The sequence below is a fragment of the Ascaphus truei genome, chromosome 7 (assembly GCF_040206685.1).
Source record: "Ascaphus truei isolate aAscTru1 chromosome 7, aAscTru1.hap1, whole genome shotgun sequence".
NCBI classification, from domain to species: domain Eukaryota; kingdom Metazoa; phylum Chordata; class Amphibia; order Anura; family Ascaphidae; genus Ascaphus; species Ascaphus truei.
In genome coordinates, this window is record NC_134489.1 from 21,001,994 (window position 1) to 21,025,840 (window position 23,847).

The 23,847-nt window shown below is 41.7% G+C and overlaps 2 protein-coding genes across 6 annotated transcripts in view; both read left to right on the forward strand.

Moving 5' to 3' along the window:
* The window catches only part of SPAG16 (sperm associated antigen 16), a 543,868-nt gene extending 523,881 nt beyond the window's left edge, over nt 1–19,987 (forward strand). For all 4 annotated transcript variants that reach the window (XM_075607226.1, XM_075607225.1, XM_075607227.1 and 1 more), the window contains one exon: nt 19,597–19,987. In XM_075607226.1, coding sequence (XP_075463341.1) covers nt 19,597–19,772 — 176 coding nt within the window. In that variant the 3' untranslated portion in view covers nt 19,773–19,987. The remainder of the gene's footprint in view (nt 1–19,596) is intronic.
* Nucleotides 19,988–20,978: 991 nt separating this feature from the next.
* VWC2L (von Willebrand factor C domain containing 2 like) overlaps nt 20,979–23,847 on the forward strand; it is a 60,661-nt gene continuing 57,792 nt past the window's right edge. The window contains exon 1 of one of the 2 annotated variants that reach the window (XM_075607231.1): nt 20,979–21,838. The gene's annotated coding sequence lies outside the window, so the exon portion shown is untranslated. The remainder of the gene's footprint in view (nt 21,839–23,847) is intronic. The other variant, XM_075607229.1, reaches the window with a different exon arrangement.

Here is a 23,847-nt window from a genome sequence, read left to right on the forward strand (position 1 = left end):
GAAGCCTTATCCCAAATGGAAGGTGCAGGATTAAAAGCTGCGTAATGTTTGTAGTCACAGTAAGGGCTCTGTCCAGCTTGATATTAATGAGCCGCAAGTCAGAAAGTGTAGGGAGCTGGACAGCCGCAGTGACACATCTCACAATGCAGACACTGGCTATGCAAACCTGGGCGCTGACAGTAATGGGAGTGTTTAGTGAAGACAGAGGATGAGTCTAATAGAGATGCCAGTGTTGACACCATGCTGCTGATACACAAGTCACAAACCAATTATTTATTTTTTTGGTACTGGAGAATAATTTCACGACTCTGGCTCCCACCTCTGGGACATGTAGAAAAGATAGCAGTCATTAAAGGCGCAGTTCCACTGTGCCTGTCCAGCACATCCTTATTTTTTGGCACAAATCCTATTTACGTTCATTTTTTCATCCTGCCAGATACCATTATAAAACATAATCATTAACATTTGCATCTTGATAAGAAACCCACTGATTAATATTCCTTGTTTGCCGTTAAGTTGCAGAAAAAGCAGCACCTGCCAAGGGACACCCTACCTCCACAAGCACCATGTTTATAAATGGAAGGTTAGAGAGCATGCAAGGGCCAACCTGTAGAAAGCACTTTAAGATATCAGCAAAATGGTTGGATGAGGTTTTTTGCTGGCTTTAGACAGAGCGCACAACGGAGTTGCCATGACACCTAGCCCTGTATTCACTGTGACACATGTCAAAGAGGAAAATATGTTTAAGAGCTCTCATCCAGTTGCTGTTCCCAAGAGCACAGAACGAAAGGGTTAAAAGCACAAGGATGTAATTGTTTCCTTCAGTTTGTTTTCCATCTAAGCATGGTATATATAATACAGAAGTGCATTCCTAAGCAAAGTGCAGTTCATAATCGGAAGAAAATAAGTAATTACTGGATTGGTGAGAGCTGTCTTTGGAATATCTATATCTGTATATGCGCAAATAGGAAAAGATCCATCATCTGCTGGAAATCATTCTCATTGTTATTTCCATCTCATGTAACAGAGCAGCAATAATATACTCCCAGCAGCACTGAGCCAGAGCCTCTGTCCAGTGCTGTGTTATGAAGGGCCAGACAGTGTGGGGAGCTGGCCCCCAATATATATGTAGCCCACTACGTCTGCTGTAATGGACAAAGGGGGACACATTCCCAAATACAATCTCAACTGCTTTACTACTTTTTCCTTTCTCACCCCCAATAAGAGCTAAAACATTTTACTGATGATACATTTCTAATATATATATATATATATATATATATATATATATATATATATATATATATATATATATATATATATATATATATATATACATACATACATACATACATACATACATACATACATACATATATATATATATATATATATATATATATATACATGTATATATATACATGTATATCAACAAAGGGTGGGTAGCTATGGTGGTCCTTTTTTCCATGTAGTAAAATAACTAAGGAGGGAGAGGGGGGGGGGGTATGATACCTATTTTATTGGACCAACAAGTGATTGATATGTTACAGGCTTTCAAACCTCTCAGGATCCTTCATCAGGTCAATTCTTTGGTCCTCCAAATCTATATTGTGCCGATGTCCACACCATACCTCAGAATCAACATAGCCTATATTCTAAAGTCAACAAGCTGCAAGACTGGGGCAAACCCAATGCAGAAAACAGCACCAGATTTATCCAAGATAAGGAATCCCACTTAAAGCAATTGGAGTTTTTCTTTGAGAAATCTGGTGCAATTCTGCAATTCACTGCTTTTCACTGGTTTTGCTCTAGTTATGCAGCTGGGAAACTTTACACAACCCACGTACAATGAAGTAGCAGCAATTGCACAACATTTCAGAATATACAGAATCACAAAATAACAAATGTTGTGTGTCACAGCTGTAATTAATCACTGTGCAGTTGTGAAATTGGTAAATTCTTCACCATATTTCACTGACCTAAGAAAGCCTGACCATGAGCACAATAAATAAAAGCTCAATATATCTCAATGTAGTGAATGTTTGATGTATGGAATATTACCAATGGTTCTTGTCTTGTATATAAACTATTCTTTCTGTTATCATACCTCATCCTGATCCAAACTAATGCCTTTCCCTATAAAAAAAAAAGAGATCAATAAGAGAGTCAATAACTCCCTGCACCAATAAGAGAGTCAATAACTCCCTGCACAGGTAATAAATGCTGAGAAGAATTTCTGTCTATCTATATTGATTAAGCAAATTGCTTTAAACTGGTTCTGATGTGTATAAAAACCATTTCCTTATTGATCAGACATTTTTTTTCTTTCACTGTTCTGTTATTCTGTCCACACACTGTGTGATAGGCACATGCTTTCTTCTTGCAAAATCAGGAGGCAGCGTGACTGGAATTTACAGTACTTATAGTAACAAAACAGAAATAAGTGTCAATACTTATCCAGCAAGAACCTTTTCCAATGGTCTTTAGAAACAGATATTTGTGTAAGTCCTTGCAGCACAGCTTCTGTTTACCAAATGAATGACTATGACTGGGATACTAAGACTACTTTCACTCCAGTAATGAACTGCTAGTCTCTCTTATTGTAGGTTTTCAGGAGCTGAAATGTGCAAGCAGAGGTATTGTAGGACAAAGAGAGTATTTTAGCCTGAAATACCTGTGCAGTGCATACTGTATGTGGATCAACCTCAACCATAAGGTTCTGACCTTAAACCAACCTCACACTGATGAGACTCAGAAGGTCGAAACAGCTGTCTGTGAGTAGGTTTGCACGCCATGCACGTATTTAACCCAGGGTGTGCTTAAAAATCTGTGTAATACGGCAGGCAAAAGCTTATAGAGTTCCTAGTTAAAATGGACATGAAGCAAAAAGTGACACACTGAGTGCTCATTTACATGCCATTATCCAGAATCCTTGCTTGCAGTGGAAGCATATTTGCAAAGCGATAATGGGGAATTGAAGGTTTGTGGACCTGACAGAGACGTGAATGTGCTCACAAGTGATATTTTTATTTGCTTTTTTTTACTCCATAACTTTCTTTGTGTGAGGTTCAGAATAATTGTTTTAAATCACTTTGCCTAAAAAAAATATATATATTTATTATTATTATTATTTATTTATATTATTATTATTATTTTAATGATCTGTTTGGTGAAAACCATAAAGCTAAACTATATAAAGTGTGACAAACGGCTTACTCCGGGGCTCCGTCGTTTGTCCGGGACTGTTTAGAACACGGTCTTTTAGGGTAGGTTAAATGATGAGGCGTCACGTACTGTTCCTTTAAACAGGCTATGCCTGGTTTATTCAGTCCCAGGCACTGAGACTGCCACAGTGCATACAACAGAAAACAGATCAAAACAAAAGCTGCTCACCTGAGCGATAACTTAACTTAGATATCCCTGACTCAGGGTTGGAAGTGGCTTTTCCACTTCCAACATCAAAACATGGTACTTTTGCAGTCTTACACAAATGAACAGAAAGATTGAACCTGTTTGGGGAAGAGGCTTCTCCCCTCTGTAGTTCAGCAGCCTTCCAGCCTCCTGGCTCTTGTGGGGAGACCAGAGCAAACAGGAAATCAGTCTTTCATACCTGATTCCTAATTAGCATGACAGGTGACAGAAATCAGGCAGCAGACAAACTCTGGTCTGGATCTCTCATCCCTCAGTTCCAGCGCTTGCCAAACTGTGGGATGGAGTGTATGTATTATAAGGCTGCACTCCCAGGCCAAACAGGATAGAAACTGTCTAGTATCCTGGGAGCCCTATATACGGAATTTATTACCATCCCCTGGTTTCTGTCACATATCCTCCCCCCCAGCTCAGACCTCGAGGGATGAGCGACCATGGATATTAGGGAGTGCATCCTTGACAACCCGTCAGCATTGCCATGTTTGTGCCCTGACCTGTGTTCCACAGAAAATTTAAAGGGTTGTAGGCTTAGGAACCACCTGGTCACTCTAGCATTCTTTTCCCTGTTTTGACACATCCAGGTAAGGGGTGCATGATCTGTGACCAACCGGAATTTTCTCCCCAACAGGTAGTATTTGAGCGTCTCTACAGCCCACTTTATTGCGAGACACTCTTTCTCTACTATGGAGTAATTTTTCTCCTGGGGATTTAGTTTCCTACTTAAATAAAGGATGGGGTGCTCCTCACCTTGAGACTCCTGGGAGAGTACCGCCCCCAGCCCTACCTCAGATGCGTCGGTTTGGACTACGAACTCTTTGGAGAAGTCAGGTGTGACCAACACTGGTTGGGCACAGAGAGCTTCTTTCAGGCTTCTAAAGGCCTGTTCGGTTTCGGGGGACCACTTTACCATTAGCGGTCCTCTTGCTTTTGTGAGGTCAGTTAGTGGGGTTGCCTTAGTTGCAAAATTGGGAATAAACCTTCTATAGTACCCAATTAAGCCCAAAAAGGTCCTTACTTGTTTTTTTGTAACTGGCCTTGGCCAATTTTGTATCGCCTCCACTTTGAGTGTTTGGGGTTTGAGTAAACCTCTGCCAATAGAATATCCCAGATACTTGGCCTCCTCAAGACCAATAGTGCATTTAGCGGGGTTAGCAGTTAGTCCAGCAGACCGGACTGCGTCAAGCACAGCTTGGACCTTTGGAAGGTGGGATTGCCAATCTTCACTATGGATTACCACATCATCCAGGTAGGCGGCAGCATACCGAGCATGTGGTTTTAAAATTTTATCCATCATTCTTTGGAATGTGGCGGGAGCTCCATGTAAGCCAAAAGGCAGCACCCTATACTGAAAGAGGCCATCTGGGGTTGAGAAGGCTGTCTTTTCTTTTGCCCTTTCTGTGAGGGGAACCTGCCAGTACCCTTTTGTTAGGTCTAGGGTTGTGAGATATCGGGCTTTGCCCAGTCTCTCTACAAGTTCATCTACCCTGGGCATAGGATAAGTATCAAATTTTGACACCGCGTTTAGTTTCCGGTAGTCATTACAAAACCTTGTTGTACCATCTGGCTTTGGGACTAAGACTATAGGGCTGTTCCACCCACTTTGGGATTCCTCAATTACACCTAGTTTTAGCATTTTTTTAACCTCTAAACTTATAGCCTTTCTTTTGGCCTCTGGGATTCGGTACGGTTTAAGGTTAACTCGGACCCCCGGTTCAGAGACTAGGTCATGTTCAATTACGCTAGTTCTACCTGGCCGTATAGAGAAGATTTCTTTGTTTCTTTTCACTAAATTCTGAACCTCTCGTTTCTGATGAACAGACAGGGTTTCAGCTATGCTAACCTCTGGGTCAGTTTCTTGATTCTCTGACGGACCTGGGGGTACTAGGGTTAACAAGACTTCTCTATCTTTCCAGGGCTTGAGTAGGTTTATATGGTAAATTTGCTCAGGTTTCCTCCTACCTGGCTGTCTTACCTTATAATTTACTTCTCCCACTCTTTCCAAGACCTCATATGGCCCATGCCATTTAGCAAGGAATTTACTCTCCACGGTGGGAACCAGAACTAGTACCCTATCACCTGGAGAAAAAATTCTGACCCTAGCACCCTTATTATATGTATTCCTCTGTGCTTCTTGAGCTTTCTCCATGTGTTCCCTCACTATGGGTAGGACTGCAGCAATGCGGTCCTGCATCTGGGCAACATGCTCTATTACACTTCTGTAAGGGGTAACCTCGTGTTCCCAAGTCTCTTTGGCTATATCCAGTAAGCCCCTTGGGTGTCGGCCATACAATAGTTCAAATGGGGAGAAGCCTGTGGATGATTGGGGAACTTCCCTAATGGCAAATAACAGGTACGGTAACAAACAATCCCAGTTTTTCCCATCTTTATCAACCGCCCGCCGTAACATGCTCTTTAAGGTTTTATTGAACCTTTCCACTAAACCATCTGTTTGTGGATGATAGACTGAGGTTCTGAGATGCTTGATTTTTAGGAGTTTACATAGCTCTTTCGTTACTTGGGACATAAATGGTGTTCCCTGGTCAGATAGAATCTCTTTAGGAATCCAGACCCGGGAAAACAGAACTACTAACTCTTTTGCTATGTTTTTAGCTGAGGTGCTACGTAGGGGAACTGCCTCCGGATATCGGGTGGCATAATCTAATATTACCAATATATGCTGATGTCCCCTAGCAGACTTTATTAGGGGTCCTACTAGATCCATAGCAATCCGGTCAAATGGTACCTCTATTATGGGAAGGGGTACCAATGGGCTGCGGTACGCCTTGAACGGGGCGGTGATCTGACATTCTGGGCATGAGGAACAATAATTCGTAATTTCTGCCAGAACCCCAGGCCAATAGAAGCTTCGGAGAACCTTTTCTTTTGTCTTTTCCACCCCTAGGTGTCCCCCCAATGGATGACTATGTGCGAGGTGTAATACTACGTTACGGAATGTCCGTGGTACCAACAATTGTTTAGTTGTAACTGATTTCCTTTTATCAACCCGATATACTAGGTCGTTCTCTACCTCGAAGTAGGGGTAAGCAAGTGACCTATCTGCTTGGCCAGGAGTACTATTCTGGTCCCGTATATTTCCTCTTGCTACCGCTAATGTGGGGTCCTCCCACTGGGCCTTCTTAAAACTCCCAGGACTGACCTCTAGGTCAGCGAGGGTCTTATCCGGTTCTGGGGTGGTAAGTGTCTGCTCAACATCTTGATTTGGGGTATTCCCTACCAAAGTAGTGATGGGGAAGGGAATTTTACAGCACTCCTCCTTTTCCCCCTTCTTATTTGGGCCCTCGTCAACCTCCATTTCTGAAAAAGGGAAAGGATTTGTTTCTTCTAATACTTCGTTATGGTCCGCTATTGAACTCTGGGCGCTATTCTGAGCGGGGGACCACATTTTTAGAAAATGGGGAAAGTCGGTCCCTATTAACACATCATGTGCCAGTTTGGGTACAATACCCACCTTGAAATCTAAAGAACCAAACTCTGTTTCAAAAAAACATCAACAGTGGAATATTCATGATTATCCCCATGTATACAACAAATTGCCACTCTTTGTGAACTGTTTCCCTGTTTCTTCTTAATGGGCAAGAGGTATTCGGACACTAGTGTGACCATGCTCCCAGAGTCAAGAAGTGCCCGAACCCTCTTACCATTAACCTTTACAAATGCCCACAGATGGTTATTCAAGGGGTCCTCTGGGCTAGGGCCCATACATTGGGACAACAGCGAATAAGGTTCCACGCTGTTGCATTGCATGGGCTCATAATTTAGTGGGCAGATTTTTGCTGTGTGGCCCCTCTCATGACAATTTACACATTTAGGTACATAGTCTGTGTCCCACTTAGAGCCTTTTCCCGGCTCCCCATGTTGGCTATTGCCCTTAGTGTGCGAACCACTGTTGCTGGTGCTGCGTGAAGGTGGTCGCCGCTCTTCAGCGCCCCTTAACCCCGGTACCCTTTTACCGTCTCTGGAAGAGTCCTGGAACCTCGGGTAGTGGGGTTGCTCCACGACTGTGGGTTGCGGGTGCTCTTCTGCTGCATTGTACCTTTCTACGAGGGCCACAAGCTCATCCGCATTGTGGGGGTCACTCCGACTGACCCAACGGCGTAAGGCAGAGGGAAGTTTCCTCAAGAACTGGTCCATGACCAACCGTTCCACGATGTGGCTGGCTGAGTTGATCTCGGGTTGTAGCCACTTCCGGGCGAGGTGGATGAGGTCATACATCTGGCTTCGGGTGGCTTTATCCATCGTGAAGGACCATGCGTGAAACCTTTGGGAGCGAACAGCCGTGGTTACGCCGAGGCGGGCGAGGATCTCGAACTTCAATTTTGCATAGACGTTAGCTTCGGCTGGCTCTAGATCAAAGTAAGCCTTCTGGGGTTCGCCGCTTAGGAAGGGTGCGATTAGACCAGCCCACTCAGCTTCTGGCCATCCCTCTCTCTGTGCCGTGCGTTCAAACGTGAGAAGATAGGCTTCAACATCATCCGAGGGTCCCATCTTCTGAAGGTAGTGGCTTGCCCTGGTCATTTTCGGAACTGGGGCTGCCGCTGCCAGTGGAAGGTTACTGATAGTCCCCCTCAGGATCTCGAGTTCCTGCTGTAAGCCCTGAGCGAACCGCTGTTACTCCTCTCTCAGCAAGCGGTTTGTCTCTTGCTGGTTTGCATTCGCGTTTTGCAGGGCTTCATTCGTCTGTTGCTGGTTTGCATTCGCCTGTTGCTGGTTGGCATTCGCCTGTTGCTGGTTGGCATTAATCTCTTGCTGGGCTATTAGCAGCTGTTGATGGGCTGCATTCGTCTGCTGCTGGTTTGCATTAGTTTCTTGCTGGGCTATTAACAGCTGTTGCTGGGTTTCATTCGCGTCTTTCTGGGCAGCGACATTGCGTACCAGCGCACCCACCACGTCTTCCATCTTGTTTGCAGAGGATGAAAAAAACTTTTTTTTTTTTTTTCAAAGTTCTTCAACCCGCAGACCCCCTAGTGCTCTGCCCGCATTCTCCACCATATGTGACAAACGGCTTACTCCGGGGCTCCGTCGTTTGTCAGGGACTGTTTAGAACACGGTCTTTTAGGGTAGGTTAAATGATGAGGCGTCACGTACTGTTCCTTTAAACAGGCTATGCCTGGTTTATTCAGTCCCAGGCACTGAGACTGCCACAGTGCATACAACAGAAAACAGATCAAAACAAAAGCTGCTCACCTGAGCGATAACTTAACTTAGATATCCCTGACTCAGGGTTGGAAGTGGCTTTTCCACTTCCAACATCAAAACATGGTACTTTTGCAGTCTTACACAAATGAACAGAAAGATTGAACCTGTTTGGGGAAGAGGCTTCTCCCCTCTGTAGTTCAGCAGCCTTCCAGCCTCCTGGCTCTTGTGGGGAGACCAGAGCAAACAGGAAATCAGTCTTTCATACCTGATTCATAATTAGCATGACAGGAGACAGAAATCAGGCAGCAGACAAACTCTGGTCTGGATCTCTCATCCCTCAGTTCCAGCGCTTGCCAAACTGTGGGATGGAGTGTATGTATTATAAGGCTGCACTCCCAGGCCAAACAGGATAGAAACTGTCTAGTATCCTGGGAGCCCTATATACGGAATTTATTACCATCCCCTGGTTTCTGTCACAAAAGCCATTGACATAATGACTATTCTAAAGTTAAGACACCCAGCAGTCGAATGATGGTCTCATGATGTTTGCAAATGTGCTGGCAGCTTCTCTCCAACCTTCCTCAAGATAGCAAGGATGGGAGGAACCAGGGCAGGTTATTCAACGGCCTGACAGGTCTTATTTATCTGGCAGGACATCAGGGTTCCCAACCATTGTTGACACTTTGGAATTTCCATGCGAGTTTTCTCGTCACCGATGTGCAGTTCGCCCCAAAATCGACCTATCATGTGAAGCAAATTACCAACCTTGCCTAAGATGTGTGTTTTTTTAAAAAAAAATTGTATTATAATCTTTATTTTACAAGGCCCAAAGCATGCAGTTGGGTGTTCACATGGCAACCTCTGCAATTTATTCTAACATGCTTCACCTCACCAGGAAGCACAGAGCCGGTTTCCACGTAGACTTCAAGATTATCAGAGAAACAGTCTTATCCCTGAGCTTTTTTGATAAGACACTTTGAAGACCAGTTATGTCACACAAGTAAGGGGGAGGGGACAGCCATTAACTTCCATTTTGGCTTAGTTTTCAGGAATAAAAAAAAAACACCCTTTAATATTCAGTGAGCAGGGAAAAGCAGATTTGGTGAAGTCAGACACTTACAGTTCTTTGCAGTATGTTAAAGAAATCTCTAACAAATAAATACACGTGCAAACGTAACAAATGAAAGGTGGGTTTATTATGTAATTTATTACGTAGTACAAGCAAATGCCATTTCCTTTCTTGTGTGCCTTATTCCCCTGGCATTGTCTTTGCAACAGCCTAACATATAATACAGAAGGTTAAAATCGTGTTTGATTACATGTGTAAAAATGGAAATGTCTTCCCATCTCTGGCTTTACCGCAGGCTGGAGAATTGTGGCTTCCAACAAAATTTTGATCTAGCTGAGTCCCTGCTGGAAGTTATTGTGCAAAAACTGCCACTTTTCATGCACTGCGATGGAGATTATTGGCATTACAGGCTCATCTCAGTAATTCCAGCGCTATGGAAAGAGTAAAGTGAATTTGAGTGATTCTGTCATTCAGGGCTGTTCAGAGACTGTTCTTAGCGGGAAATGCTCTTCACAGTGTCCACGGGAAGCCATACACTATTCCATTATTATTTTAATTTTCAAAAACAGTTGTAAAATGACACAGATTCACATCTCCATCCCTGTGAACATGCTACTTCATATTAAATCACCTCTGCTACAGAAATGAAATGTGAGGTATTGCATTTGTTGCTGAGTACTCCTTGCGGCTCAATTTTTTTCCCCTGGCTTCCCAGGTTCTCAGGCATCTTTCAGTATTGTCAGTATATTAGGCATCTGCCTGTGATTGAATTGCTACACACAAACTGATCTAATTGACGAAAAACCGCAGCTCTGCTTAATCATTGTAATACTGACCATGCCAATGGCCTACACATGTGAAGGAAGCATAGCTGTAAATATAACTGGCTAGTGTAAAATGCCACATGTGACAGCCATTTTTCTTTAGGATTGCTAAATGAACAGAAAATTGTGTGGCTATTTGCAATCAATCAGCACACTATTTGACTTTGGGATGGCATACTCATTCATCACCCATCTTCTAAACATACAGTGAAATTTACTGGGACACACAAAGTAAAGGAGATAAGATCTGTTGGAAAGACCTGTAAAGGATGTGCACTATACAGTATGGCAGCTCCGAGGCATTATCTGCACCGGATCCTCCAGGTTGCCACCAATCTGTGTCCCATACTAGCTGAAACAATGGGTTCTGCGGACGCGACGTCTGTTATTGCAGCTGAAAACAAGCAAAGCAGACTTTACTGCACAGCATCTCCTGAAAGAAATGGAATCACTCACCCTAACAGTCTCTTTGCTTAAAGTTTAAGCCTTAAACCTTTCTGTACTAAGATGTGCAGATTTAAATAATAAGCTTCATGGGTGAATGGGTAAAAGGGATCCCCAGTCAGCCATTCCTAAAATGTACTGTAAATATATATTGTATATAGAGACTGTGATGGCAGATACAATAAATTTGTTCAAAAAAAGGACATCTTTTTAGAAAGGAAAGATATACAGGGATATACCAAATAAGTAAACATGGGAAGGATGTTGATCCAGGGAATAATCCGATTGCCAATTCTTGGAGTCAGGAAGGAATTTATTATTTCCCTTATGAGATATCATTGGATGATATGACACTGGGGTTTTTTGTTTGCCTTCCTCTGGATCAATAAGTAAGTATAGATATAGGATAAAGTATCTGTTGTCTTAATTTAGCATAGGTCGAACATGATGGACGTATGTCTTTTTTCAACCTCATCTACTATGTAAATATGTATATCAGATTTATTATTGTGCATGGTGCAGTTAGGACTTTTGATCTTAAGTTTGCAAAGCCAATAACCATATCTCACTGTATGAGCCAAACATTGAAAATGCAAATGAAGGTGTTTCATGTCTAAGCTAAAAAAAAACCAGAGCTCATACCATGATGTTACCTAAAACAGCAACGTACGGTATATTCATTGAGGTTCACGCGTATACTCAAGGCTAATTATATACAAAAACAACAGCCATTCTATATCTCATTAGCATAGGCTTAACGTCACATTAGTAGTGTTGCCGGGTGTCCAGTATTGAACCAGACTGTCCTGTATTTGGATACGCTGTCCAGTAAAAGAAGTAGGATGTACTGGACATGTATGTGTATACCGGTATTACCTCTTTGGACATAGTGACCTGGCCGGCTTGGGGGGCAGCGGGATATCCCCGAGTAGGGAGAGAGCAGGGCTGTTGCTTGGGGGCTGGGCAGCTTCCTTCTATCCTGAGATGCTGCTGCTGAGTAATGCAGACAACAATCAGGAGAAGGTGTCAGAAGCCTAGGGGTGGGGCCAAGGAGAGGAGGAAACAGCATGGGTCCTGAATGTGTCGCACCTTTCAGCATTGTGTCCAGTCCTTTTGAAGAAGCAACCTGGCAACCCTACACATTACTGTAGTATAACATTACGTTATCTTTCAATAATATGACGCTAAATGTGTCTTACCGTACCACAGAAATGCTGCTCCTTTAGTTTCCTTCTGGAATAAATTGGAATCATAGTAATGACTTTCCCAGAGCACAGTAAACAGATTACTCTTCTTATCACAACCCTGTGCTGGTCAATATCACTCACATTTAGGATCCTGCAGCTACAGTATTTAAAGAATGGATGAAAGACCCATAAAGAGTAAGATTTGGGGGTTGTGGTTCAAACTTGTATTTTGGTGGAGTCATTCTGATGTTGGGAATGAGTGAGATGTCTTACAGTGAGTGCGATTCATTTTAATGTTTTTGAGAACAACTCCAAGTATACCAACCATGAGTGAATTGCCAATGCAATGAATTGGTTTCTCAAGCAGCAAAGAAATGAACCCACCTCTTATGCATTATTGTATGGTCATATATGGGATTATAGGTAGCATATCCAGGTAACAGTGTCTAACCCAGTGATTTCCAACCTTTTTTTGGTTAAGGAACCCTATGTGAGATTCTGAGGAACCCCAACCCTCTCTAATAGCGTGCCTGAGATCAGATGCATTTTAAGGAACCCCAACCCTATCTAATAGCGCGTCTGAGATCAGATGCATTTTAAGGAACCCCAACCCTATCTAATAGCGCGTCTGAGATCAGATACATTGTTAGGACCCCCGACCCTCTCTAATAGCGCGTCTGAGATCAGATGCATTGTAAGGAACCCCAACCCTCTCTTATAGCGCGTCTGAGATTAGATGCATTGTAAGGAACCCCAACCCTCTCTAATAGCGTGTCTGAGATCAGATGCATTGTAAGGAACCCCAACGCTCTCTAATAGCGCGTCTGAGATTAGATGCATTGTAAGGAACCCCAACCCTCTCTAAAAGCGCGTCTGAGATCAGATGCATTTTAAGGAACCCCAACCCTATCTAATAGCGCGTCTGAGATCAGATGCATTGTTAATTCTTCTGTATTTGGTACAGTTTTTAAATTACCTGAAAATTACAAGGAACCCTTTAGGGATCCCAAGGGTTCCTAGGAACCCTGGTTGAAAAACACTGGTCTAACCTTTACCTAAGCATTTACAGTGTTCTAATATATTTGTGGGAAGCAGCAATACTCGTAGCCTTTTTACTTTGCATTTGTCATAGGAAGTTCTGCAGAGATACAGTACTTTCATACAAAACTAAAGGAAAAAAAGTAAAAAGAAAAAAAAGACAAGATCTGGCAGAGAAATGTAAATCGAAATCCTGCTCTGTGTTATAAATATAACTTGTGCAGCTGCACTACAGGGAGGAAACAAGTACATGAAAAGCATTGTTTATTTCTCCCTGTTCTGTCATTCTCTGACTAGTCCTTTCGTTCTGCTCATGGGAATTAACCTTTCTTGCTTGTTGGAGTAGAATCAGATGTATTGAACTTACCTACCATTTAGAGATGTGTGAACCTCTTCCAGTTCGCTTAGAATTATGTGAAATGTTGGAGCGAAGGCTATTTTGTTGAATACTGCTAAAATGTCCCAGTGTAATTATCAGTATTTGCCAATCCTTTAAAAAAAATACTCACAAAAGTTGGATTTAAGGTGCTCTCTAAAAAAATGTTTTACCTTTTTAGTTGCTGAATTTGATTTGCCTTTGTAAAAAATGTTGGTAGTGAATGTCCAAAATCCTGCCAAATTTGCAAACTTACACAAATGTTTTGCCCATCCCTGCTGCTACCTGAACCAAACTTTTAAGGCAGGCACACCTAATTTATAACGTCCCTCGCTAAGCATTCTGGGATTATTATTTTTTATTTAGACAAGACAACTTCAAACCAACTGATGCTCAGATATGAGAATGTCTAAAAGGACATGCCCAAGTTTTCCTGAAACTTTTTAATAAGTTGGCAGGTGTTAGGTGTACATTATGGAGAGTGATTGTAAGAATTATATTTAACCCCCGAGAAACTATAATGGGAGCACTACTAATGAATGTCTAGCAGTGCTGTTGTTCTGCTGATGTTGCCACAGAAATGCTGTTCCTTTAGATTCCTTCTGGGATAAATTGGAATCATAGTAATGACTTTCCCAGAGCACAGTAAACAGATTACTCTTCTTATCACAAACCTCTGCTGGTCAATATCACTCACATTTAGGATCCTGCAGCTATTTAAATAATGGATGAAAGACATTGTCTCTCGCCTACACTGGGGAATTCCATGCCATGGCTTCTGTACATTGTGAAACATGTTGTAAATCAAGGACGTGTGACATCATTTCATGATGGGGACCGTTCTATGAACAGTAATATGCTGGAGTTTAAAAACACAGTCTCGCATATACTGGAGAGATACAGTGATACCTCTCTACTTATTCATTCATTCATTATTTTATAATTTCTTCAGTTCTTTCATAATATAGGACGGCTACTATTTTTTTTATTAAAGGGTAACAAGAGGGCTCAAAGGCACCTGAAGAAAAAGCATCATGGATTCCTGTGATCGGATACAAAAAAATGGGGAATTGTGCAAAAAAAAAAAAAAAATCACTCTGAATGAATATCCAAAAAATGTGAAAAAACTTTTTCTAATGTGCTGAAAAGTGTCTAGAGGAAAGAAACATCTCAAACCTCCCTGAGAGAATCACAAAATAGGAAAAGACATCAACGCAGTAGACTAGATAAAGTTATCATATATTAAATTGCAAGAAATATCATCGTACATCACCATATAATACTCAATCATAATGCAGAGGTGTAAAATCTAATCGAGCTTGAGGTTAGATTTTACCTGGAAATGCCACTTTTTCCCACACCTCCTCAATATGATTGACTATTTTATGGTGATGTATTGACATATCACTTACACTTTAATACACATACTGTATATACAATAATTTTATTTCTATTCTAGTCTGCTGGTTTATTCCTGTGATCGGGAACAGACATTTATAGAAGTAGTTCAAATGCAAAACAATATATATTTTTTGCCGTGTTTCTCCAAAACAGAGAACTGTTTCGGATTTCGTAATAGGGTCGGCCACATAGAAGGCAAATAAATGATCACTTAAAATGGGCCTCTAAACTGGGACTAATGCTTTAAAGTAAAACTTGCCTACAGTACAACCTGTAGTATCCTAAAAGCTTGTATTTGTTATGTGTTTAGCTAAAAGATATTACTGACGTGATTAGAAATCCTACCCCTCCTGGCTCCCACTAATGTCCTCTTGACAGTTGTAGAGAAAACAACATCATGGGAGAAAATCCTTTTATCGGTTGTTAATTACACGTTATTAGTGAGTAAATAAATACTTTGCTTACTGTACCAGTTGGATCAGGTCTTTCATTTAGTTACCAGGAAATCCAGATGCAGGGACCCAATTTACCCAGTGAACCTTCGTTTCCATGACATTTGGCTGCGGCCAAACCCGCCGGTATTTAGCCGCCACTCACCATACTGCAAGCACCTCTCGCTGCCGGCCATTTTGCCGCCAAGGTAAGCCCCTAACCTTACCCCTTACTCTAAAAACCCCTAATCGTAACCTAATAATCACTAATACTAACGCTACCCCATAAACCTGAAAACCCCAATCCTTAACCCTAAAAATCCCTGACCCTAAACCTCCTACCAGTGACGTAGCTAGATATGTGTGGGCCCCAGGTAAACATTTATCCCGGGCCCCATTAATATTAATACTGACTGCCATTTTTTTCTCCCTCGCCCCCATCCTCTCCCTGATCCTCTCCATGATCCTCTCCATGATCCTCTCTCTCATCATCCCTCCTCATGATCCCTCCTCATCTCTCCCCCTCATCACCATCATCAGCTCTCTACCCATCATTATCATCAGCTCTCTCCACATCATCATCACATCTCCCCCTCATCATCAGATCTCCCCCTCATCATCATCAGATCTCCGCCTAACTTAATACCTCCTCGGGCCCGCCACCGCGACCGCAGCATACCATCTCCCCCCGCCTGTCTCTATGGCGGAATGGGGGGAGAGCGGGCCCCCCAACAGCGCGGGCGCCAGGGCTGCCCAGGCTAAAGCTATGCCCCTCCCTGCCTCCTACCCTAAAAACCTCTATCCTTAACCTCCTACCCTGAAAACCCTTATTGTTAACCCTAAAAAAAAACCTTACTCTAAATTTCCTACCCTGAGAACCTCTATCCTTAACCTACCACCCTAAAAACCTTAACCCTTTACCCTAAAAAACCCTATTTTTAACCCCCTAACCTTATTGACTATATGGCCAGCAGCCGAGTATATCCCGGCGCTGCGGTGAAGGCTCCCTCGGCAGCCAAATGCTGGCAGCGAGATGTCCGCAACCAAATATCCAATTGCAGTAAACATTTGCGTTTGTTGTTTTGCCCACAATAATCTTTATTTTTAGATAATTCGCTTTGCTAGACCTTGGTGAAGATTAGGGAGCCTGGTGTTACTGTGTGTGTACTCATCAAAAATACATTGTGTGGTCTTGATACAAATACAATTATCTTGTTTATTAGTTTGGAGCTAATAACATATGACTCATCATTCACGACAATGTCATGTGGAGGGTTAAGAGAGGATAATCCTCAGTCGTGGATAAGGATCTCTTAGTTTCCTCTGGCCTTTAAAAAAAATAAAACTTGGATAACTCCCTGAAAACCCATGTGGTCACTGCAAGCTTATCCTGTTCTGCAGTATATTAGAAAGATTATAATTAAAATGTGTTCACCATTCCGTGTGTGTGTGTGTGTGTGTGTGTGTGTGTGTGTGTGTGTGTGTGTGTGTGTGTGTGTGTGTGTGTGTGTGTGTGTGTGTGTGTGTGTCAGATATACACTACAGCTTTCTAGTCCAAATAAAAAAAACTGTTGCATTTATAGAAAACCTAACTGTAATGAACACAATCTCACTGGTCCTGCTGTTTTTACATGTGCCTGCACTATGTGCAGTCATAAACAATATCAATACTTTCAAGGTGTGAGATGCAAAAGCTTATTACGTGTTTAAACCAGGTTGTTATAGGTAAGGGGCCTGCTACAGCAGAGATCTGATATTCCGACACTGAAGGGGTTAAGACCATATATCTTTGTTGCTTTCTTCTGTTGAATTGCTGTGTGTTTTCCCAGCTAACTCAAGCAAAACAGTCCTGACATCTCCATGGTCTGATAGACCTGAAGGACAATTGACTGAGAACTGAGATTGAAAAGCACAGTTCTGATAAAGCAGAAAACAGAAAGCATATGGAACAACTCACTTGGTGTACATTCTCAAATAGGATCAGAATGGCTTTCTATTAACTTTTCCCCCCTTAATCTTCACTAAGGCTTATTACTCAGGCAAGGATCCTTCGTGAGGTACCAAGGGGTTATTGACTGGAGCTCTGAAATGGAGAGATGTCAAATGATTTCTGTGATGATAGGGTCAGAATGATTTGGTCACTGTTTTTGTATTTTATAAGAGATTTGAGATTACAAGTAAAAGTGTCTTCTTTAATCACAAAGAAAGGCTCTGCTAGATGTTAAGAACAACTTCAATTTGTTGTATGTATTATTTGTCTTAACTCTGTGCCCAGGACATACTTGAATACGAGAGGTAACTCTCAATGTATTACTTCCTGTTAAAATATTTTATAAATAAATAAATACATTTCACAATGCCCTTTTTGTGCCAGGATGGGAGTTGCACCTGTTCTATACCATAGTGCAGGGGTCCCCAACCTTTTTGTGCCCAAGGGCACGCTTGACTGTTCAGGAGAGAGTGACTGGCACCAACCAATACAGTTACCTTGGTTGGGAGGTCTCCAGTGCCCCGTCGGTCCCGCTCACGCATGTGGATGTTGGGTCCAACTGCTGGGTGGGTCCAACTTCCGGCACACAGCAGCTGCTGGCAGAATTGTGGTTTCGGGCACCCACAAAAGCCTTGACAGGTGCCATGATGCCTGCAAGCACCGCAATGGGGACCCCTTGGTTACATCTGTTATTGCTGCAGCTCTTATTTTTCTTTGCATTAATAAAATCCATACTGCTGTGATGTGGCCTTAATCTCCGTGTTCACCAAATCATTGTAAGGAACTCAAAGATCAAGTTGCATATATTTTAACCTGAAGCAAATTAATGCAAGAACAAGGTTTTGCACAATTTTATATTTCTACACGTCTGTTTTCTTTAAAAGGAAATGGCTCAATGTCAGCTGCAACCCATGTGCTAAATATAATATTGTACTATATGCACATTACTCTTTATATATTTTACAATCTATATAGGTAGTGCCCGGCTTTGCACTGGTTGCAGTACTCTGACACGCTAAAGCCTGACTTCGCATTCGGTCTCTCTCCCTTCATCCCCCTGTCCCCTTCCTCTCTTTCCTTTCTCCTTTCCCCCTTCCCCCTACTCCTTCTCTCTATCTCTTTCTCTCTCCCCGCCCCTCATCTCATTCCCATTACTTTCCTTTTATACCTTATTATGTCCCCAATTCTCTTTGCCTCTCTACTCCAGCATTCTTAGTTTCTCCTCACATGCCAACTGACTTCCTCTTTCTATCTTTGTCTGTTTTCTGTGTAAACTTTATAGCTATCTGACTCTCGTTATCTGCCACCAGGCTATGTGTATTATAATGTCAACAGTATGATGTCACGTGCCAGATAGCCTACCAGGTACAACACCCAAGAGCTGACTTGCATGAGAAATTGTAATAACTCCAACACTCCTAGCAGCACCCCATTTTGAGTGTTCAAGAGGATCCAGACCATGACAATTCACCTTATTTTGATACATAAAGTAATCCTTCCAAATTTGGTTGTTCTAGGTCTTATAGTTTGGCAGTGCATAATGAGACACACACACACAGAAAAAAAATGTGAAATATATATAAGATAAATCAATGCTTTTTTATTGCCCCAATATTGCTGCAGCAGAGAGACTTCAGTAGATCTACTGTAGGTCCTATAGTTTGGGTGTGCATAATGAGACAGACACACACAAACAAACATTCTGAAATATATAGTGGATATTTCCTTCAAAGTCAAGTTCCTACAACATGTTGTGGTTCCTTTTTAAGTGGTTAAAGAAACTCTATTGAATTATAATTTAATTAATACATCCAGTGGATTCAACTATTTATTATTTCAACAAAATTACAGGAGAATAATTGTAAAACATTTAAAATGTCCAGGATTATTTTGTACATAGTGTACAACAAAAATTATTCAACGCTATCAGCAATGTCATTTTGGCCTTTTTTCCGTCAATGTGTTCTGTTCAAGTTTGTTTTAACACAAAGATCTGCAAAACTTTGCTGGCCTTCCAACAGCTGACGGGTTAATAATATCAAGACGGTACAAGATGTCTGTGTTTGGGATGTATGAGTTTGCTTGCTGGCATGGACAGCCCGTCTCATTTATATTGATTAATCACGCTTGGATTGAAGTTATTTCCAATAAAAGCATTAATTCAGCGCACATCACTAGCATCCCAATCATTATTCTCAGCATCATCCCCAGTGTGAATCTTACCTCTTTGATTTCTTGTCTCCTCTGTAGGTCAGTTGGTGTCCCTGGCCAGCAATGATGGGACAGTCAAGGTACTGGTTCTCACATCTAGACAGCTCACAAGCTTGGGGGGCCATGAAGATGATGCTCAGTGTGTGATCTTTGACCACAAAGGGGATTATCTGATCTCTGGAGGCTCTGGTGGGACACTTCACCTTTGGTCCTGAAGAAGAGAACATGCCATTTTTTTGCCTAGATGTTTGGGGAATAGTGGTCTACTTAGTTTTATAAATACAACAATTACATAAATTGGGGGTCTACAGTATATAAGTATTTAATAAAATCCACTCCTTATGGGGAGGAGTCTTGTGTTATTGTTATTCATTTACCGTCTTGTGTTATTGTTATTCATTTACCAAATTAAATAACCACTTGACTCATTGTCAGCTCTCAAGCCTTTGCATTGATTTGTTGGACAAAGCCTTTTGCTTCAAACACTGGAATTTGTTTTGTTTTTTTATTTAAGTTTTGAGGTTTTTTTAGAGGGTGGGTATAGACACAATAAAAGATGTAAAGAACCCTTTGTTTAGATATAGGGCAGATGATATTGCAAAAAGAACAATGTCAAGGCGCATTTCTAATAGAAGCAGAGATGTAGAATCCAGTATTACCAAGAGAAACATGCATATGTAATAATAATCAGGAACCCTGAAGATCCTCTCTCTGCGCTGCAATGCGTTGCCGCTCCCTGTAGAACGCATGAGATTAAACTAAAATCATGTATGAAGTACTGACAGCAGCAATCCATATTTCAGCACTAATGGCTCTTCAGAATAAATAGCCAGTCTACTCTGCCCTAAGAGTCGTGAAACGTGGAGTAATCCACTTTTATACCCCCTATAAATGTTTGTAAATACAGCATAGTGGTCCAGAACAACTGGCACATATATATTTTATCAGAGATATCTGAATATTTTGTAGCACATTAATTTTCCGGACCTCTTCCGAAAAGATTGTGGGGGTCTTAAAATGGTTAGTTTTTGATTACCCCCTAGCATCTGTTGGAAATCCAATATCCTTAAATATTTAATAGATATTTTGAAGGTTTTGGTATCTACAAGTGCCGAATAAACGTGTTTGCTTAAGGCATTCAAGTACTACACTATAAATCCACTCATTAAGTTCCCCTAGATCCGGATAAGTCATGTGCAACATTCATGGGAAATCTTTACGTTGATGCAATAAAAGATATAAACACATTTTGCACAGATAACAAATGTATTATCTAAGAACAGATATGTATTATTTTACCTTCCACGGCCCTTGCGTATTTCCTTACACTAAAAGAAGCTGTTTGAAGCGGCAGCAAAGGGGTTAAAGGGGCAGGAGGAAAGCCTGTCCCAATCTTCCCCCTGTGGGTTGTGTTGTACATTCCGATCTCCCCTAAAACGAAGCTCAGTGTCGCTCTGTCCTGGGCTCTGAACGCAGCTCAATACTGCTGTGTGTCACTCTGTCCAGTGTGCTAAACATAGCTAGCCCTGTTCTGCTCTGCTAAGGTCTCCTGATAGCACCGCATTACTTTGTCCAAGGTGCTGCTCCATCCAGTGATGCTCTGTCCAGGGTGCTGAACGCGGCTCGGTGCTGATCTATCCAGGGTGCTGAACGCAGCTGCTGTCCATTCTATTCTCATGCTGCAGAGTGAGCGGCGGGCGGGCTAAAGACCCCTCTCTGTACAGAGGAATAAAAAGTTATGCATTTGCCTTCATGCATATCCGTCTGCATCAGCGGTCTCTGTGGCTGTAGGCAGCTATTGAACGAACATATTGTCATGGTGCGGAAGGTGTTTCAGGCTGGGTTTGAGCCGAGTTCCATGCTGTTGCTGTTTGTGCTGCTGAAATGTTAACACACACCGCCTCCTCTGCTGGAACAAATACTGACTGAAGGGAACCTAACCAGGCGGAAAATACTACAGCCAGGATTCAAGCGAAAGCACAAAAAGGTCAACATGAGCCAGTTGTTAATGTGTGGATTACTTCAATAGCACCGTGTGATTGTGTCTTTGGGGTGTCATTTTATTTGAATACCAGACCTGAGGCTTATCTAGGAATCGTGGTGACTGTTTTGTATCCTCCTACAAGGGTCTCAAGCTCTGTGCCATGGAAGGTAAACAAAAAGGACTGTCCACTTTTTCTCACCGAGAATGGGTCCTGCGGGTACCTAAAATGGGCTGACTAAAGACTCCTAGTCTTTGGTGTAAAGTTGTCCTGCTACACTCAGGATTAACCCTTACGAGGTAAGCAGAAGCTCTGAACATGAGTTAGCAAAAATGGCCAAAGGCACAAGTTCGGAAATGAAAGGGCACCAAACACTTTGTGTGTGTGTGTGTGTGTGTGTGTGTGTGTGTGTGTGTGTGTGTGTGTGTGTGTGTGTATACACACACACACACACACACTAATCTGTCGTCTATCGATATCAATGTATGCATATATATATATGCATGTATAGATTTTAGTAGAAATGCGTTATTTAGTCATATTTTTAGCTATAGATTCTGTTGCTTACTTTCCTTTTACATAAAAAGATACCTTATGTAGGCTTATCTTCTGTAAATGTCTTTAACTTACAGTATCTCCTCTACCCTGTTCCCTATAAGTAATAGAGTAAAGATAACCTGTAGCATTTAGGTAGGCATTAATTGAAGCTTCCCCTGCAGGAATGTCATTTTGGAAGAGTTCTCCAGTTTTCTGTGATATAAATAGTCAGTGTCTCTGTGCCATGTTACTGCAGGAGCACCTTACAAATCGTTTAACAAAACAGCTTTATTGTCAAAGATGCTGCTGTGCTATCCACGCAGTCTCCAGTATGTAGAGGCTCAGAGAAAACTGCAGTGTCAGTGTACATCTTATTTAGACTGCAGGAGGTTTCTTTCAGCTGCGTTTTACACGTATACAGTATATATAGTGTGATCATTTAAACATAAATGTAAACAATGCAGCTTCTGCAACATTGAATCCAACATGGTTTTATCTCGGGATAACATTTGGAAATATGCCAGCCTAAGATACTGCAGCTTTTTAATATCGCACCAAATCAGCTTTGTCAAAGTCAATGGGGCTTGCAATGTACTGCAGCAGCACCCAGGCACCAATAGGGTTAAATGTATAATGTGTGCTTAATGCTACTAGTGAAAAAACATTCCACTATTCTCTCAAAACCATGTGTGCTGTACAGAAAGGCACCTTTCTAATAAAACCATGCAATCCATATTTCTATCAGTATGTATGTATGTATGTATTTCTGTAGCACTGACAGTGTACTCGGCTCTTTACAAAGATAATACAGTACAGGGAACAATAATAATATAATACGAGCATCAAAGTCAGACAACAGGAAAGGAAATCCCTGGCTCAGAGAGCTTACAATCGAAGTGGTATGATGGGAGACTTGCAGGAAATAAGTGCAGTAGGTGGCTGTGCTTGGCCACGATGGTTGGTAGGAGTGACTCTGGGTCTTTGAATTCCATGGCAAGTACAATGATAGGAAGATCATTGCAATCCTTTGTATCGAGTGGTTGCAAGTTGTGATACCTTTTAATGGTCACAAGTAAAAATGATGGAGCTTTTCAAACCTCACAGGTCTCTATCAAGGGAAAGCTGTATACACTAATTTTATGTATAAAATATCATCTTGGTCCATTAAAAGGTATCACAACCTACAAGGAATTAACACTTCCCCCAATAGGGCTACTATAACTGTATATTTGGCTATGTATAACATTTGATTTTTAAATTTTGCTGTAAACAATTACAACAATGCAAAAGGAAGCTATTCAAGAATTCACAGATATGTCTACAATAAGACAAATTTGGGTTTGGTTTGTAATTGCATTTAACTATTTATTCACTTGTCAGTAGATTTACAACATACTTTATATAACAGCATCAAATAAACATGATATTCCTTTTGCCTTTGTCTAGATTCTATGGGTGCCTAATTAACTGTTCAGATTCTCAATGTGTGCAGACCCACGCTTGATGCTGTGTCCGTGTTACATTGTGATGGGCAACTACTTGTTCATTGTGAAATCAATTCTGCCAGCTTGGGGCATCCATGATCTGAATCCCTATGAAAGGAAACCAACTGTGTTCTCTCGCTATCCCTTACTCTCTGCCCCCTCCCTAGTGTCTCTCCCTCTCTCCTGTGAAGCTCTTAACATGGGATAGTTATGAGCCTGATGTATCATGCATTAGAATTTCTTCATCTGTCCACATAATGTGCCCCATATTACAGCAAAAGTTGGGA